This window comes from Equus quagga, chromosome 13 (genome assembly GCF_021613505.1).
Source record: "Equus quagga isolate Etosha38 chromosome 13, UCLA_HA_Equagga_1.0, whole genome shotgun sequence".
Taxonomy (NCBI): domain Eukaryota; kingdom Metazoa; phylum Chordata; class Mammalia; order Perissodactyla; family Equidae; genus Equus; species Equus quagga.
In genome coordinates, this window is record NC_060279.1 from 41,829,142 (window position 1) to 41,845,557 (window position 16,416).

General features: G+C 44.0%; 1 protein-coding gene across 1 annotated transcript in view; it reads right to left on the reverse strand.

The window, feature by feature from the left end:
* Positions 1-1,648: 1,648 nt before the first annotated feature.
* PIP5K1A (phosphatidylinositol-4-phosphate 5-kinase type 1 alpha) overlaps positions 1,649-16,416 on the reverse strand; it is a 51,378-nt gene continuing 36,610 nt past the window's right edge. The window contains exons 16-24 of the mRNA XM_046680872.1: positions 5,948-6,088; positions 4,708-4,822; positions 4,216-4,302; positions 3,904-3,972; positions 3,518-3,733; positions 3,025-3,133; positions 2,711-2,842; positions 2,558-2,625; positions 1,649-1,940 (exon numbers count right to left, since the gene is read on the reverse strand). Of these exons, the coding sequence (XP_046536828.1) occupies positions 1,770-1,940; positions 2,558-2,625; positions 2,711-2,842; positions 3,025-3,133; positions 3,518-3,733; positions 3,904-3,972; positions 4,216-4,302; positions 4,708-4,822; positions 5,948-6,088 (1,108 nt within the window). The 3' untranslated portion in view covers positions 1,649-1,769. The remainder of the gene's footprint in view (positions 1,941-2,557; positions 2,626-2,710; positions 2,843-3,024; positions 3,134-3,517; positions 3,734-3,903; positions 3,973-4,215; positions 4,303-4,707; positions 4,823-5,947; positions 6,089-16,416) is intronic.

Sequence of the window (16,416 nt, forward strand, 5' to 3'; positions counted from 1 at the left end):
AAGTCGTAACAATACAAAGGGCTGGAAAGAATGTGGTCAATAGGAATTCTTATACTGCAGGAGGGAGTGTAAATTTGTACAACCACTTTGAAAAATAATTCAGCATTATCCTGTAAAGTATCCTAAAGAAATTCTTGCACAGGTCCATCAGGAGAGATGTACAAAAAACTCCACTGTAACCTGCTGATAATAGAAAAATAACTGAAAGCAACGCACATGTCCATCAACAGGCAAACGGGTAGGCTGTAATATATTCACAGAATGTAATGCTATACAACCATGCAAAATGAATGAATAATGGCTACATGCAACAACTCTGATGAACCTCAGAAACAACACGTTTGTTTAAAAACTAAGTCCCAGAAGTCTCACAGTATAAAACTATTCTTTATAAAGCTCAAAAACAGCAAACTAGGGGCCGGCCCCATGGCCGAGTGGTTAAGTTCGCACGCTCCGCTTCGGCAGCCCAGGGTTCAGATCCTGGGCACGGACACGGCACTGCTCAGTAGGCCATGCTGAGACGGCATCCCACATGCCACCACTAGAAGGACCGCAACTAAAATATACAACTATGCTCTGGGGGGATAGGGGGAGGAAAAAAAGCAGGAAGAAACCCCAGCAAACTAAACATATTCTGGCCAGGAATCTGTACATATAGGAGAAAGCTATAAAGGGAAAAAATGATAAGTGTAAAATTCAGGATAATAGTTGTCTCTGAGGAGGACATAGAAGTGGGTTCCAGAAGGCACAGGTAGTGGCAAGCCATCAGTAATATTCTAGTACTTAAATTGAGTGGCTCCAGATATGGTCATTTTGTTGTTATGCTTCAGGATTTATATATAGGTTAAGGAATTTAAGTGTCAAATATTATTTACCTCTTTAAATATAATAAAGGCGAGATTAGGTGAATTTTGCATTCTATTCCATACCTTACAAAGAAACCTTACTCTAAATTTGGTGCTCCAAGGTGATGCACCATGTTTATCCTGGGGCTTCAGACTCCACCTTGTGCAAGTCAGGCCTCAAGGATCCCTGATCTTTCATGTTCTGACTACTGCCTTCTCTCCCTCTCTGTCTCCTGCCACTCAGGCAACCAGTCTCTGAGCTACTCAGTTCCTCCAGAGCTCCTCCACACCATCAGCACAGACTGTTCTTATTGAAGGGATACATCCCCATCCCCTCCCCGTTGGCTGATTCACTTTTTGCCCTGTGAGAAGGCTCAAATGTTATCTCCAGGAACCTTCCCAGAAGCGGCGAGTTTGCCGTTTCTCCTCGCTGTTTCCACAGTGCCTTGTTCATGCTTCTCTGTGGGCACTTAGCAGACAGGGGTAACTGCTCACTTACATGCTGGCCCTTCCCTGGGCTCTGGGTCCCCAAAGGCCAGTACTGTTTTCTAGTCACCTCTGTGGCCCCAGTGCCTAACACACACAGTAGCTCTCAGCAAAACTTCTCTAAATGCGAAAGTGAAATAGCCCCAGGGCAGTAAAAATGTAAGGAGGGACTCTCATGGGTGGAGATGGGAGGAAGGCGGGTGGGTCAGGATTTAGAGACCAGGTAGTGGAGACATAGGGAAGAATGCCCTCCTTCAGAAGGCCAGGTACTCCTCCCCTCTTGCACACTCAAAGCCACCACTATTTGAAGCAAAAAAGAAAAAAAAGTTGCCAAGCTTTATTTAGGTTGTAATGGTTCCAGTTAACATATCTAACTGCATGTCCCACCCCGGCCTATGCAGCACCATGAGCAGGCTCAGCCACCCTTTCCCTCCAGTCTCACTTCTTGTCCTCCTCCTTCTTGTCTTTCTTGTTATCCTTGGTGGCCTGGGAAGCCAGGGAGCCCATGGCATTTCGAATGGCCTCGTTGTTGGGATCCACGCCTGGAAGGTTCTCCAGGACACTCTGAAGGAACTCAGGATCCTGCATCACGTCATAATCATCCTCCTCCTGGAAAAGGGCAGTGTCAGCTTGTGGCAGGGGGCAGGCCGGCCGGGGAGCAGGCAAATGTAAGGGACACAAGCATGCTGCTGCCTGAGCTCTCTCTCTACCTGATGTCTAGGGGTGGGGGCACCTCTGGCCACGGGTAGGATGGACGATTCAGGAAAATACCCAGTGCCTCTATATGGTATGAACTCTAACACTTAGTACTGTCCAGATAGAGGAGAAGTCTAATTCTGCTTCCTGAGCTCAAAGAGTAAAAACAGATGCCATCACATTAAGGTTTCCTGCTATCGGACAGCCACTCCTCCTTTTTCTTTTTCCTAGACCCTTTTCACCCTCCTGGGAAGATGATACCCTAGAGAACTGTCCAGACTGCTCCCACCAGCAAGGAAGGAAAATTACAGAAAACTAGCACACTTCTCCAACTCTGAGCACTAGCATTCTATTGCCCTAGCAAGGTTTATGTACAAGAAACGTACATCCATGTGTTTCTTCCCTTCTGCTCCTCCAAGAGCTCATCTATGAAGCTCTGAGAGGACTGGTCCCAGGCCTAGAGGGCTAAGGATCTGAACACAAGGGGATTTTAAGCCTGATAGGGGCAGGGAGTCACCGCTGGCGCTCACCTTAGCAGGCTCAGATGTGTCCATGGCTGAACTAGCATCAATGTCAGCTGATTCCGCCTGGCCGAACTCTGAGGAAAACAGGTCAATCTGTTCAGTTCCATTTCCCCACCCCAACCTCTCTGCCTAAGCACTACCACCCAGGCCCTGGCTCACCTGTGCCCTGCAGGGACATCTGCATGGCATAAGCGATCTGCTCTTCTTCAGTCATACTGCTTAGGTCAGGGAGCCCAGTGCGGCTGAACTCCTGCTGGCTGATGGTCATCTTAAGCAGGGCATCGTCTGAGTCTGGGAAAAGGAAGAGTGGCAGGGTAGAACTGATGCCACATTGTACACAGATCCACTCCCAGACCACTCCCTCAGCCCATATATTCCCACGTGCCGGACCTCCCCACTCCCTCCCCAGTGTCTACACCCAGCTTCTACTGAGCACTCTGCAGTCCCGGGACTTCAGATTCCACCTCTTTCACCTTCAGTCCCAGTCGTAGCAATCCCAGCCTCAGCAGCAGAGGCTGCAGCTGCCCGCCGTGCTTCCTCCTCCTGCCGCTGTCGCTGCTCTTCCATAGAAACACGAAGGGCCTGATGGAGGGCAGGGCAAGGTCAGACATTCTCCTACCCTCACTCCTACCAGGTGCTAGAGAAGCCAGCTGAGGGGTGGGAAAGGAGTATAAAGGGGGTTTCTGGTTTATGCATATGAGGAAGAAGCTGGAGAGAAAAGAGGCGATATAGGAAAAAAGGAAGGACTTGGGAGAAGCCTGGGGTTTAATCAGGAGAAACAACCGAGAGAGGCTGACATTGGTGTCCCTAAAGGTCAGATAGATTTATGGGGAAGAGAAACCAAAAGGGGGTCTGGGAGAATGAGCAACAGTGTTTAGGACTGTCTAGCCCAAGAGAAACTGTGACGTGTGGGTGTGTCAGTAAAGGAGGACCCTTGGACTCTACCTGAGGTCAACGTTTGCTCACCAGGGCTAGCTCAGGATCGGCACTGGGATCCACTCCAAATTCAAAGTCACTGGCACCAAGACCCAGCATGGCACCGCCTTCACCAGCCAGAATCGGAGAACTGATGAGGGCATCAGCCAAACTGGGCCCTGGAGGCACTGTCACCAGATGAGAACCGGTTCCATCTTTGCCATTCAATGTGTTGACAAAGGCTGTCAGCTTTTCTGTGTTCACCTCCTGGGGGAGGGAAGAACACACGAGGCTGTCCTTCCTGACCCACTCCCCATTCTCGGCCATTGCAGTGCTTGTCTGTAGCTGCTCCCACAGTGCAGGCATGCCTCTGGGTAAGGACTATTGTCTGTTTACAACCACATCAAGTCAATGCCCCCCAACCAGTCCTTACTCACCTCTTCCCCAAAATTGATAATGTCAACATTTACTTTCTCCTTCTTGAGGCGTTTAGCCAGTTTCACCAGCTGGGAAGAAGGGGAGAGAGACAAGGAAATCTGTTCCACACTGTGAGGGGAAATGACATACCTCACAAAATCATACAGAAATCAGCCGACCTCCCTAAGGTCCCCCAACAAAACACCAAATTCTGCACATCCACCCTTCCGCAAAGTGAGGAACCAAATGCCTCTGCCAGGCTCTCCTAAGGGCTGAAAGACCCCATTCCCAAACATGCACTGCCCAAATTCCCCATTGTCACTTGGACTCACATCCTTCTCATTGTCCTCTACCGGGCTTCCCACAAAGGCAATGATGCGCATCTTGTGATTCTTGCCTTGTCGGTGCTTCAGAGCCAGCTTGTAAAGGAAGAGGAAGTTCTCAGTCAGCCAGAGGAATCACCTAGCTCTTTCCTCTGTCACTCTCTTCTTTTTTTCTTATGATTTTCTATGTACCTCAAGTCTACCATCATGCTCACACAAGGTCTAAACCCCCTCCTCCACCCTTCTCTTCTTGCTGTGCCTCTCTGTGGATAAGGTGAGGGAGGGGGTCAATTCTCGATTCTAGGGACTTTTCCCTTCACAATCCTCACTGATGCTGGGATTCATCCTACCAGCCCAACCCATCCTTTCTACTCCTTTCTCTAGGTCATCTCTCTTCCATTGCTCTGGTTCTAGCTGAAGATTCCAGGGAAGAAATGAACAACATTGAAGGCAGAACCTCAGAGCAAGGAGGAACAATCCAAGGGATCCAGTAGGACTTACATGTGCCACACGGATGCCAGTGCAAAAGGTGATCTTGCCCTTGGGTTGGACAGTGTGGAGCTTGGACAGGATGCGGCCGGTATCAGGGGTAAGTGTGGTCAGCACTTCACAATCACTGGGATGTGGGGAAAGCATTTCCACGATTTTAGGTCAGGACAAGTGCTTCCAAATTGACTCATCTTTTCTTTAGAGACCTTGATAATAACTGTAATCTCTATTTTTCTTAATCAAACATCTAGCGTTTAGAGAGCAGATCTTAAAAGTACTCATCACGAGGAAAAGAAATTGTAACTTTGTGAGATAGAGATATTAACTAAACCTACTGAGATATTGATATTAAATAATTTATTGCGGTAATCATTTCACTATATATATAGATATCAAATCATTGCTGTACACCTTAATACAATGTTATATGTCAATTATATCTCAACAAAACTGGAAAAAAACATCTAGTGTTTAGTAGCTATGAAGCACAGAAAATATGAAGTGTTTGATTTTGTAATCCTCCCAGTGTTCCCCCAAATGCTCTCACGTTATCTTGTTCTCAGGGCCCTGATGATCCACCACGACAGCTGGATGCTACTTTGTATTTCTCTCATCCTCCCTATTTCTAGACCCATTTCCAGCTAACAACATGTATAATGGGATGGAAGGTTATCCATTTGAGGATTATCAGTTCCTAAAACAAATCACTTTGGGGTAAAAGATGTGTGATATATGTCCGGGGGCTCTGATCCAAAATCATTTTTCATTGACTTTAAAATATACTGTGAAATTTTACCCCAGGAGCTTTAGCTTCATAGCTGTATTAAATTCAGGTTAATATTAACAAGTTGCTATTTATATTTACACTGAGTAGTGAAGAAGGTAGTCAAGGAAGGCGATGGGCAAAAGCAGCCTGTGGAATCTACAAAAAGGTAGCAACCTGGGGGCTGGCCCCGTGGCCGAGTGGTTAAGTTCACGCGCTCTGCTGCAGGCGACCCAGTGTTTCGTTGGTTTGAATCCTGGGCGCGGACATGACACTGCTCATCAGACCACGCTGAGGCAGCGTCTCACATGCCACAACTAGAAGGACCCACAACGAAGAATATACAACTATGTGCCGGGGGTCTTTGGGGAGAAAAAGGAAAAAATAAAATCTAAAAAAAAAAAGGTAGCAACCTGGATACCAAGGCAGGTCACATGTGGGACACCACCCACCCACCTACTGAGCCCCATCCTCCTTTGTCCCACGTACTTGGCCAAGGTGATGAGGCCCACGTTGTTCTCAGGGTTGCTGCGGGTTTTGGAGTGACATACTATGTTAACGGCGTCCTGTTGGGCCTGCAGCCTGGTGGGTAAGAAGTCCCCATTCCGCATATACTCACTGTTGTCCACACTGTCAGATTAGGAGTGAAGGAGGAGAGGGAAGACATATTGTAGGATCTCTCTGAGGCATTCTCTCCAGTTCCAGGGACCCCCACCTCCTTCAACACCTCCCCTGTGAGGGGCATTGTGGTGTATGGCAGTGGCTCACAGTCTTTGTGGAAAACAGAAAACACCTGCAGGATTTTCTTCTTCAATATACAGATGACCAAGCCTTACTCCAGACTTACTGACTCAAAATGACCAAAAGAGGAAAAAATTTCAAATCTCCACTCCACAAGTGGTTCTGATAAGCACCAAAGGTTGCAACCTACTGATGTACCACAATCACCTTTTTATAAGGTGCATTTAAGTATTACTAAGCATTGTCATGGGTGAATATGCTACGTTAAATTAAGATGGGAGTATTCCAAAGGTAGGAAATGAAGATGGCAACTTAAAAATATTTAAAATATAACCCACTTGGCAGCACTGAGTGCAAGAAAGCACAATGCAACCATGTGATTAAATGTTTAACAGCTTTGGCAGTTGGAGTGAACTACAAACATGAGCTTTCATAGATGAGGGGTCTCACCTCTTCTATCCCTGCAACTTTTCACAATCTACAAGAATCCAAACCACATGCAATACAAGCTCCAGCTTCCCAGAGACCACAAGAAGGCAGGTAAGTGAAGCAGTTATGTAAGTCCCTGAACAGGATCAATTCTTTCTTTTTTGAGGAAGATTAGCCCTGAGTGAACTGCTGCCAATCCTCCTCTTTTTTCTGAGGAAGACTGGCCCTGAGCTAACATCTGTGCCCATCTTCCTCTACTTTCTATGTGGGACGCCTACCACAGCATGGCTTGCCAAGTGGTGCCATGTCCGCACTCGGGATCCAAACCGGTGAACCCCGGGCCGCCGAGGCAGAACGTGCACACTTAACCACTGCACCACCGGGCCGGCCCCATGAACAGGTTCAATTCTTGATGGACCTGAGGTCCCTGAGAACTCTAACAGTCAGTGATTCCGTCTGTGCTGATGGAAGAAAGCAGTGTCCTACATGAGATGTCTCATTTCTACTGGCAAGCAAAATATGGACTTGGGGGAAATTTTCTTCTTTAGTATCCCTCACCTGGCAATAAATACAAACCAGAAATGATGAAGAGTTAATTAAGAAGCTACTGGAAGGCAAGGAGAAAAGGGAGCAAAGGGAAGTGTTCAGGTTGAGGTTCAAATTCCCACTCTGCTACTTACTAATTCCATGATCCTAAGGAAGGTACTTAATTTCTCTAAGGTCCAGTTAGCTCATCTGTAAAATGGGTTTTATTGTACCTACCCTTATAGGATTGATATGAGGATTAAATGCATGGAAAATACTTAGCACAGTGACTAACAGTAAGCATGAAACACAGACTAGTCCTTAAAGTGAAAACTCAATCTATGTGAAGGAGGTCAAAGGCAACTCTACTGACCGTGCACTGTTTTCTTTTTTTCTGGATACACTGCTTCTGATTATTCTCCCAGCAGGGAAGTAACTGCCTCTCTAGCTTCAAATCTAGTGAGTCCAAACATAAAAGACAATGGAGGCTTTGAGGATAGTTCAGATGGAACAGCTACTAAGTATAAGGATTGTGGGCAAGACCAGCAAATGGATAAAGGCTGGAAGAAAGGTGTCAGAGTAAGAAAGGGGGCTTGAGAGATAGTGAGAACTGACAGTTTGTTGTGTAACAGAACCACTAAGAGGGTGATTGGTGGTGGTGTTAAAAACACTATGTAGGGGCCGGCCCGGTGGTGCAGCAGTTAAGTGCACATGTTCCGCTTCTCCGCGGCCCGGGGTTCGCCGGTTCAGATCCCAGGTGCAGACATGGCACAACTTGGCACACCATGCTGTGGTAGGCGTCCCACATAGAAAATAGAGGAAGATGGGCACAGATGTTAGCTCAGGGCCAGTCTTCCTCAGCAAAAAGAGGAGGACTGGGAAAAAAACACTATGTATGTATCCCTAAAAAACACATTGTTTAATTTTCCCAATTTTGAACTGTATATGATTGGAATAATATATGTATCTCTTGTGACTACTTCTGCTCAACAGTATGTAATTTTTCCCAACAAAAATTAATATCAAAATAAGGGCTTACAATATTATCCACCTAAAGTCTTCATTTAAAAACAGAATATAGGGGCTGGCCTGGAGGCGTGGTCGTTAAGTTCGCCAGCTCTGCTTCAGCAGCCCAGGATTCGCTGGTTGGGATCCTAGGCACAGACCTACACACGCTCCTCAGGTCATGCTGTGGCAGCATCCCACACAGAAGAACTAGAACTATCTACAACAGGAAATATAACTATGTACTGGGGCCTTGGGGAGACAAAAAAACAAAAGAGGAAGATTGGCAACAGATATTAGCTCAGGGCCAATCTTCCTCACCCAAAAAAAAGCATACTTTAAATAAATAAATAAAAATAAAAGGTATTAATTTATTTTTTTTAATTTTCAATTTTTAATAAACTCCTCCTGAGAATTCTGATGTACAACAAAGTACGAGGTCCTACAGACAAAAGGAGTGGTTCTTATCATTATCCTGTGCCTGAGAAATTACAATAGACCACCAATATGTCTCTCTGGGCCCAATCTTTCCTCCTATACATCAAGACACATCTATATTATTAAATGCCATTTTACAGACAGCTCTGCTTCCACCACCCTCAGGACTTTTTCAGAAGTCCTCTATTGAAGGCTACAGGACAGAAGTCAACCTCCTCAGCTTGACTTTTGTCACTTGACATTTGACATTTCCACCTGGTCCGATCTACTTTCCCATAAAAACAAAAAACTACCTTCAACCAACCACCATCTATCACACCAATCTCTTCCCTAATCCCTAAATATGCCTGGGGCATTTACACTTCAGTACCTGCATGCCCTCCCCTCTACCTGTAATCACAGCTCCTTCTCAACATTTGTCTAAGTCTCTTCAAGGCCCCTCTTAAATTCTTTCTTTCCTCAAGTACCATGGCAACTAATGTATGCACAGGGCTATACAGTTTACAGAGCACCATCACATACATTTTACCTACTTGTGCTATAAGAAAAGTGGATGTTACTATTATTCCCATTTTATAAAGAAACATTTACTATATTCTCAAGAACACGCAGCTGGTAAACACCAAAACACAGGTTTTGGGATTCCAAATCCTGTCCTCTTTCTACTCTAACCTCTCACCAGAGTTGCCAGATTTAGCAAATAAAAATACAGGACTCCCAGTTAAATGTGAATTTCAGATAAATAACAAACGACTTTTAAGTATGTCTCAGGCAAGATTTGGGACACAGTTATTGCCATTTGCTTATATTAAAGAGTACTGTTCATCTGAAATTCAAACTTAACCAGGCATCCTATATTTTATCTGGCAATGCTATCCTCTCCCCGTCAAAGAAAACTCTTAGGTGTCTGTTCCATACAATTCGCGATTTGTGTATATGTACTATTCTGTATTATATTCTATGCTCACACTTAGAAGAAACTCTTGAAACCTTACAAAAGTTTGTGTCCTCAGCTCCTAATCCAACTCAGAAAACATACTCAGCCCAAGTCTGAGACTGTTGAAGACAGTCAGCTCACCAGAGAAGAGCCTTTGTGTCAGATAGCCCTGGGTTTAAATCCTGGCTCCACCACTTAATTAGCAGTGTGACTTTGGGTAAGTCATTTAAAATTGCTGAGACTCGGTATCTTCATCTGTAAAATGCAGGGATATTTACCTTGAAGTGTTGTGAAGTTTAAGTGAGATAAAGTAAACCAATGTCCGACACATAGAAAGCAACCTATAAACAGCACCTTCGAAGATGATACAGGGAAAGGTAATGGAGTTAGAGTGAATGGGGCAGGGAAGGGATTTATAATCTGTCTTCCTAACATCCTTTACCCTGAGAAGAGGAGGGCAGAAGACTGTAACGATGAGTCCGAGAAGCAGGACTCTGGCTAAAGACAGACCTGAGGCTGGTCTAGAGAAGACGACGCGAAATAGAGAAAGGCAGCAGGGATCGGCCGGTCAATGACTGTCTGCGGGCTGAGGGTTAATGGGGGATACCCCGGGCCTGTCCTCCTCTCTCGGTCCCGGGATGACTCAGGGAGTCCATCGGGCTCCTTCCCTCTCGGCCCAAGGCCGCATCTCGCCCGTCAACCCCCCACCTCCTCCTCAGGCCCGCCCAGCCTCCGCGCGACATGCACCCCCTACCCAGACCCGCCCCCCACGGAGCCCCGAGGTAGTTCCTCACCAAACCATAGTGCTTTCCAACACCATCTTGCCACCTTCCTCCCTCCCCGACTGGTTCTCCTGGACAGCCAAACAACGACTCCTCCAATTGGCCCAGAGCTCACCACCAATCACAGACCTCGGCTCGGCCAGCTGGTTCCGCCTTCGTCCTCCGCGTTGGGTTCTGGGAGTTGTAGGCACAGCCAAAATAGAAAGGACGTTTGTGGGCGGGGGGGACGTTCAAAGAAAGGGCCCCACCTCCACTTTTGGCGCCATGCAGATTCTCTGGTGGATTACCTGCCGGCGGTATCTAAGAGAAGCTGTGAAGAAGCCTTTGAAAATGCTGTGGATGTATCTGTCCTAGCATTGTCCTTTTCAAAAAGTAGTGGGATGACTAATGACGTCCCACCTCCCTCTGTTCCCCATACCACTTTGTTCATTTAACTACTAAGTCCTTAAACCCCTGAATTGCGTTTGTTTGGGTAGCCTCTCTCCCATTTAATGAAGGGCAGAAAGGTGTCAATCTTTGCAATCCCTGAACCCAGTACAGAGCCTGACACAAGGTAGGTGCCCAGCAAAGGTTTGACAAATCAGTAATTTTAACTAATCTCCCAAGGAATGAATGACAACTATTTTGGTTTGTTAATCAAGAATAACATTCAAAAATGCTTTGTATTACCTTCCCCTACACACACACACACACACACACCCCAAGTAAAACTGTAAATTCTAGGTCTCTATCTTGGAGAGAAGGGGGAAAGGAGAGAGGGACCAGGCACGGCTACACCATGAACGCTGTACTTAGAGATGGGAGAGAAGGTTACGTTACCTAGATGTTGGTAAAGTTTTAATGGATATGTTCAAAAGTTATTGGTAACCATCAGAGCTTGTGAAGGAGTAAAATCTCCGTATCACTAGAGGAAAAAAAATCTGTAAATATAACTATAGATAGGAAAGGGGGAAAAAATAAGAAAGCACAGAAAAATAATTAGTGACAAGTTCAAACATAACCAAAATATTTTTAAAACAAGACAAAAATTATCTTTTTTAAAAAACAGCTGCACAATGTAAATAGGAGACACACCAAACTAAGTGACAAAAGGTGAAAATAAAGGAAGAGAAAAAAACAATATATCAGGCAATGGTAATAAAAGAAAGCATGTGTAGCTATATTAATATTGTACAAAATAGAAATCAGCACAAATAGCTGAAATCAGATCAAGAGAAGAGTATTTGATAAAATATAAAATTCATCAACAAAAAAATACTGTGGGTTAGTCAGGATAATACAACTCCAAAGACAAGTTGAACATCAGGGATAGCTATAAGTTAGTATTCTGGTAAACATGGAAGTAAACAGAGACAAGTATTCAACCTAAACCAAGGGACTAGGAACTGAATGAATACCGTCATCACTGTTCAGGGAAAACATGGTCCATGATATCTGTGCAGGGAGGTGTCACCTTCTCAGTTTTAGTCACACATTTAATAATTGTGACCAAATTTTAGGTCTGACACTTTTAAAGATTTTATTTTTCCTTTTTCTCCCCAAAGTCTCCCGGTACATAGTTGTATATTTTTAGTTGTGGGTCCTTCTAGTTGTGGCATGTGGGATGCCACCTCAGCGTGGCTTGACAAGTGGTGCGATGTCTGCGCCCAGGATCCCAACCAGCAAAACCCTGGGCTGCCAAAGCAGAGCACGCGAACTTAACCACTCGGCCACGGGCCAGCCCTGGTCCTACACTTTTAAACATCTATGGAGTTCTTGCAAAGAATACGAAAATATACTGACCATAAAAAAATGAGATAGTGAAAAATAAGCCTTATAAGGGTGATTTGATTCAACCTGGAGAAAGAAGAACTAATACTCTCTTCAAGTAGAAAAGATATTCTGTTACAGTTATGTCAGATGCTTTTCAATTAAGAGATATGTAAGGGCCGGCCTGGTGGTATAGTGGTTAAATTCACATGCTTCACTTCGGCAGCCCGGGGTTCGCAGGTTGGGATCCCAGGCATGGACGTAGCACTGTTCAAGCCACGCTGTGGCAGCATCCCACATAAAATAGAGGAAGATTGGTGCAGATATTAGGTCAGTGACAATCTTCCTCAAGCAAAAAGAGGAAGATTGGCAACAGATGTTAGTTCAGGACCAATCTTCCTCACAAAAAGAAAAAATAAAAGAGATATGTGAGTTGCAACAATGCTCACAAAAGATGAAATCTGATAGGATCACATTTCAGTAAAGCAAGAGCTCTATAATGAAAAAAGCATTCCATGGGGGAAGGCAGACAATAAACCCATAAGTAAATATATATATAGTCCCCCCTTATCCTTGGGGGATACATTCCAAGACCCCCCAGTGGTTGCCTGAAACCACAGATAGTACTGAACCCTATATATACTACGTTTTTTCCTATACATACAATACTCATGTTAAAGTTTAACTTATAAATTAGGCACAGTAGGAGAGTAACAACAATAACTAATAATAAAGTTGGCTTGGGGGCCATTATTAAGTAAAATAAGGGTTACTTGAACACAAGCACTGCAATACAGTCGATCTGATAATCAAAAGGCTACTAAGTGACTAATGGGCTGGTAGTATATACACCATAGGTACGTGGACAAAGGATGATTCACATCCTGGGTGGGATAGAAGCTGGACAGTGCGAATTTCATCATGCTACTTAAAACGATGTGCAATTTAAAATTTACTAATTATTTACTTCTGGAATTTTCCATTTAATATTTTCGGACTTCAGGTAACTGAAACCACGGAAAGTGAAACCGCGGATAAGGGGGGGACTACAGTATCATCAAATAATGGTAAGCACTGCAGAGAAAAATAAACCCAAGTGGCCGTGGCTTCTATTTTACATAAATACGATATTAAAGAAGACTTACATTTGAATAGAGACCTGAAGGATACCTGAGGGAAAGAGTAAATGCAAATGCCCTGAGGCAAGAGTGTACTTAAGAACAGGGAGGCCAGTCGAGAAAGAAGAAATGAGGCCAGAGAGGCAAAGGGAGTAAAGAGAGGTTGGGTCATGTACAACCTCATAGATCATTTTGAGGACTCTGAGTGAGATAAGGACCTGTTGGAAAGTTTTCAACAGAGGATTGACAGGATCTGACTTAATGTTTTAACAGGATCACTCTGGCTGCTGCACTGAGAACAGACTGGGGAAAAAGGGCCGTTGGAGATAGACCAGTTAGGAGCCTGCTTCAGTGATCAGATATGATGGAGGCTTATCCTAGGGCAGTAAGAGGTGAAAATGGTGACATATGGGTGGATTTCGAGTATACCATAAGGCACAAAATTGACAGAATTTGCCAATGGATTTGATGGAGGATGTAAAGGAAGGGAGTGTTAAGGAAGACACCAGAGTTGGTTCTAAGCAACTAAAAGAATGGAGTCATTATTTCTAACGATGAGTTAGGAGGGGCAGGAAGCAGAAATTCAGCTTTTGGACATGTTAAGTTTAAGATACCTATTAGACACCTAGATGGAGGTCAAATAGGCAGGTGGATATATGAGTTTGCAGTTCGAAAAAAGGTTTTGGCCGGAGATAGAAATTTGGGAGTTTTTAGCTGATACTTAGATGGTATTTAGATCATGAGGTGACAGGGGAGTCGGACAAATTATATAGGGTCTTTAGGCCACTATAACGGCTTTTTAAAATTATCTAGGGAGTCAATGTAGACTAAAAGAAGGAGTCATATGATTGAGTCCTGAGACGCTCCAACATTTAGAGGTTAGAGAGAAAAGGAGGAACCAAAAGAGTATGGAGACAGAGCAGCACAGCACCTTAGTAAAAACAACCAGGAGAAAGTAGCATCCCAGAAGCTAAGTCAAGAAAATGTTTCAAGGAGGCAGTAATAAATTATCAGACGCTGTTGACATGTCAAGTAAGATGAGGACTGATATATTTAGCAACGTGGAGGTCGGTCATCAGTGACCTTAATAAAAGAGGCTTTGGTTGTGTGGTGGGGGCAAAAACTTGGAGTGTATTCAACAGAGATTGGGGTCAAAAAAACTGTATGTAAAAATTCATTTGTAAGACAATTGACTAACTTTGACCACTGCCTGGGTATCTATTATTAAGAAATTACTAATTTTTAAAGGCATGATAATGTTGTCATAGTTATGTTTTTAAAAAGAGTCTTTATCTCTGGGGTTATCTGTTGAAATACTTATGATGAAAGGATATGATGTCTGGGATTGATTTTAACTTAATCCTTTGGAGGTGCAGTGAGAAAGTGGGGGTGGGGTAGAAAGTATAGATGAAACAGATTGGCCTTATTTACGTTGATAATTATTGAAGCTGAGTGATGCATACATGGCAGTTCACTATACTTCTCTACCTTTGGTTTGGAAATTTCCATAACAAAACTTTTTTTTAAAAAAGAGAGGAGAGAAATTGGAAACAGCAAGCAGATGCTTTATAATGGACTTTTAAGAAATAATTTTGCAGGAGATATTGACCTTTTCGTGTCCTTGAAAAACTAAAGAAAAAACATTTAATCTGGAATGTTTTAACTGGCAAATCTTTGTTTAAAGAATGAATGAGATACCAACTATGGTGAATAACTTTCAGAATAGCCGAGACTGACATGCTTAAGAGTAAAACATTAGACCAGGATTTCCAGCTTTATTATCCCATGGTTTTGATTTTCCTAACTTTTAGTTATAGAAGTTTTACACTAATAGGCCCTACTTGTATCTGAATAGATTGCAGCATACTTATAAAGTAGCAGCTGCTGCTCACCACTAGAGGGACCTTCTGATCATAAGAGGGTATCTACTGTACCCACTCAGCGGTTGCATAAATTGACCAGGGAGTGAGAAGGTAAGGGTAGCAGAATGACCATTTATGCCTAAAACATGTTTGGAAGTCAATTTCTTTCTTTTTTTTTTTTTTTTGAGGAAGATTAGCCCTGAGCTAACATCTGCTGCCAATCCTCCTCTTTTTGCTGAGGAAGACTGGCCTTGAGCTAACATCTGTGCCCATCTTCCTCTAATTTATATGTGGGACGCCTGTCACAGCATGGCTTGCCAAGCAGTGCCATGTCCGCACCTGGGATGCGAACCAGCAAACCCTGGGCCACCGAAGGGGATTGTGTGAACTTAACCACTGTGCCACTGGGCTGGCCCCTGGAGTCAATTTGTGTTAGAGAAAAAGTTTTCTCCTTATACAGCCTAAAGGAGAGCTGAACCTGTGGCTTAAACTCAAAATTCAAAACTTTGAGAATTCCCAATTACCCCTTCACTCCTATTACTTGTTCTATCATAAAGCTTTATTACCATCTCAATTCTCTCCTTTCCTCTCCAACTGATATCACAATCATCGTAGGCCCATACCACCTCACACCTAAATTATTATAGTCTAACCAGTCTGCTTTATCTACCCACTTGGATAGAACTTTGCCAACAGATTCTTCTCTGAATCATTTTGTTTTGTTCTACATTCTACTTAGGTACAAAAACATCCTACGGCTCCCTATTGCCTCCTGTTTAAAATAAAAATTCCTCAGCCTAGCAGTCAGAGTTTCCAGTGTCACCTCCACCTATTCCTGCTCCAGTATTCTCACTCAGGTCTCCTTCTGCATTGCTTTTCTCATACCTCTAGGCTCTCGTGCTCAAGTGAAACTTTCTCCAACGCTTCTAGCCCACAGCAACCTCTAATTTTCTTCCCCCGTTATGTTCTGTACCAGTCTTTCAGAGAATTGAAATCCTTAATTGTATCACATCTGATGTTTTTGTGTACACACGTGTGTGTGTGCACTCCTCTTGGACACTGTAAACTCTTGAAGGTCGATTACTTCTTTTGACCTCGAGTTGCCCAGTGCATTGCTCATTAGCTGGTGATTAAATATTTGTAGAATGATCTTAGCAAGATAGGGAACAGTGGTATGAAAAGAGCAATATTTAGTTAACTTGCTCCTCTCCAAAGCCCCCCCTTTTTGTCTAGTTTCCCACCACTGCAAAAGAGCCTAAGCTCAACCTCACAGAAGAGGAAACAACAGAGGTGAGGGAAGCAGCTTTTATGCTTTCTAAGAGTGACACCTTAGGGCCAAGTCAGGGGAAGGAAAGGGAGGGAATCCTAGGGC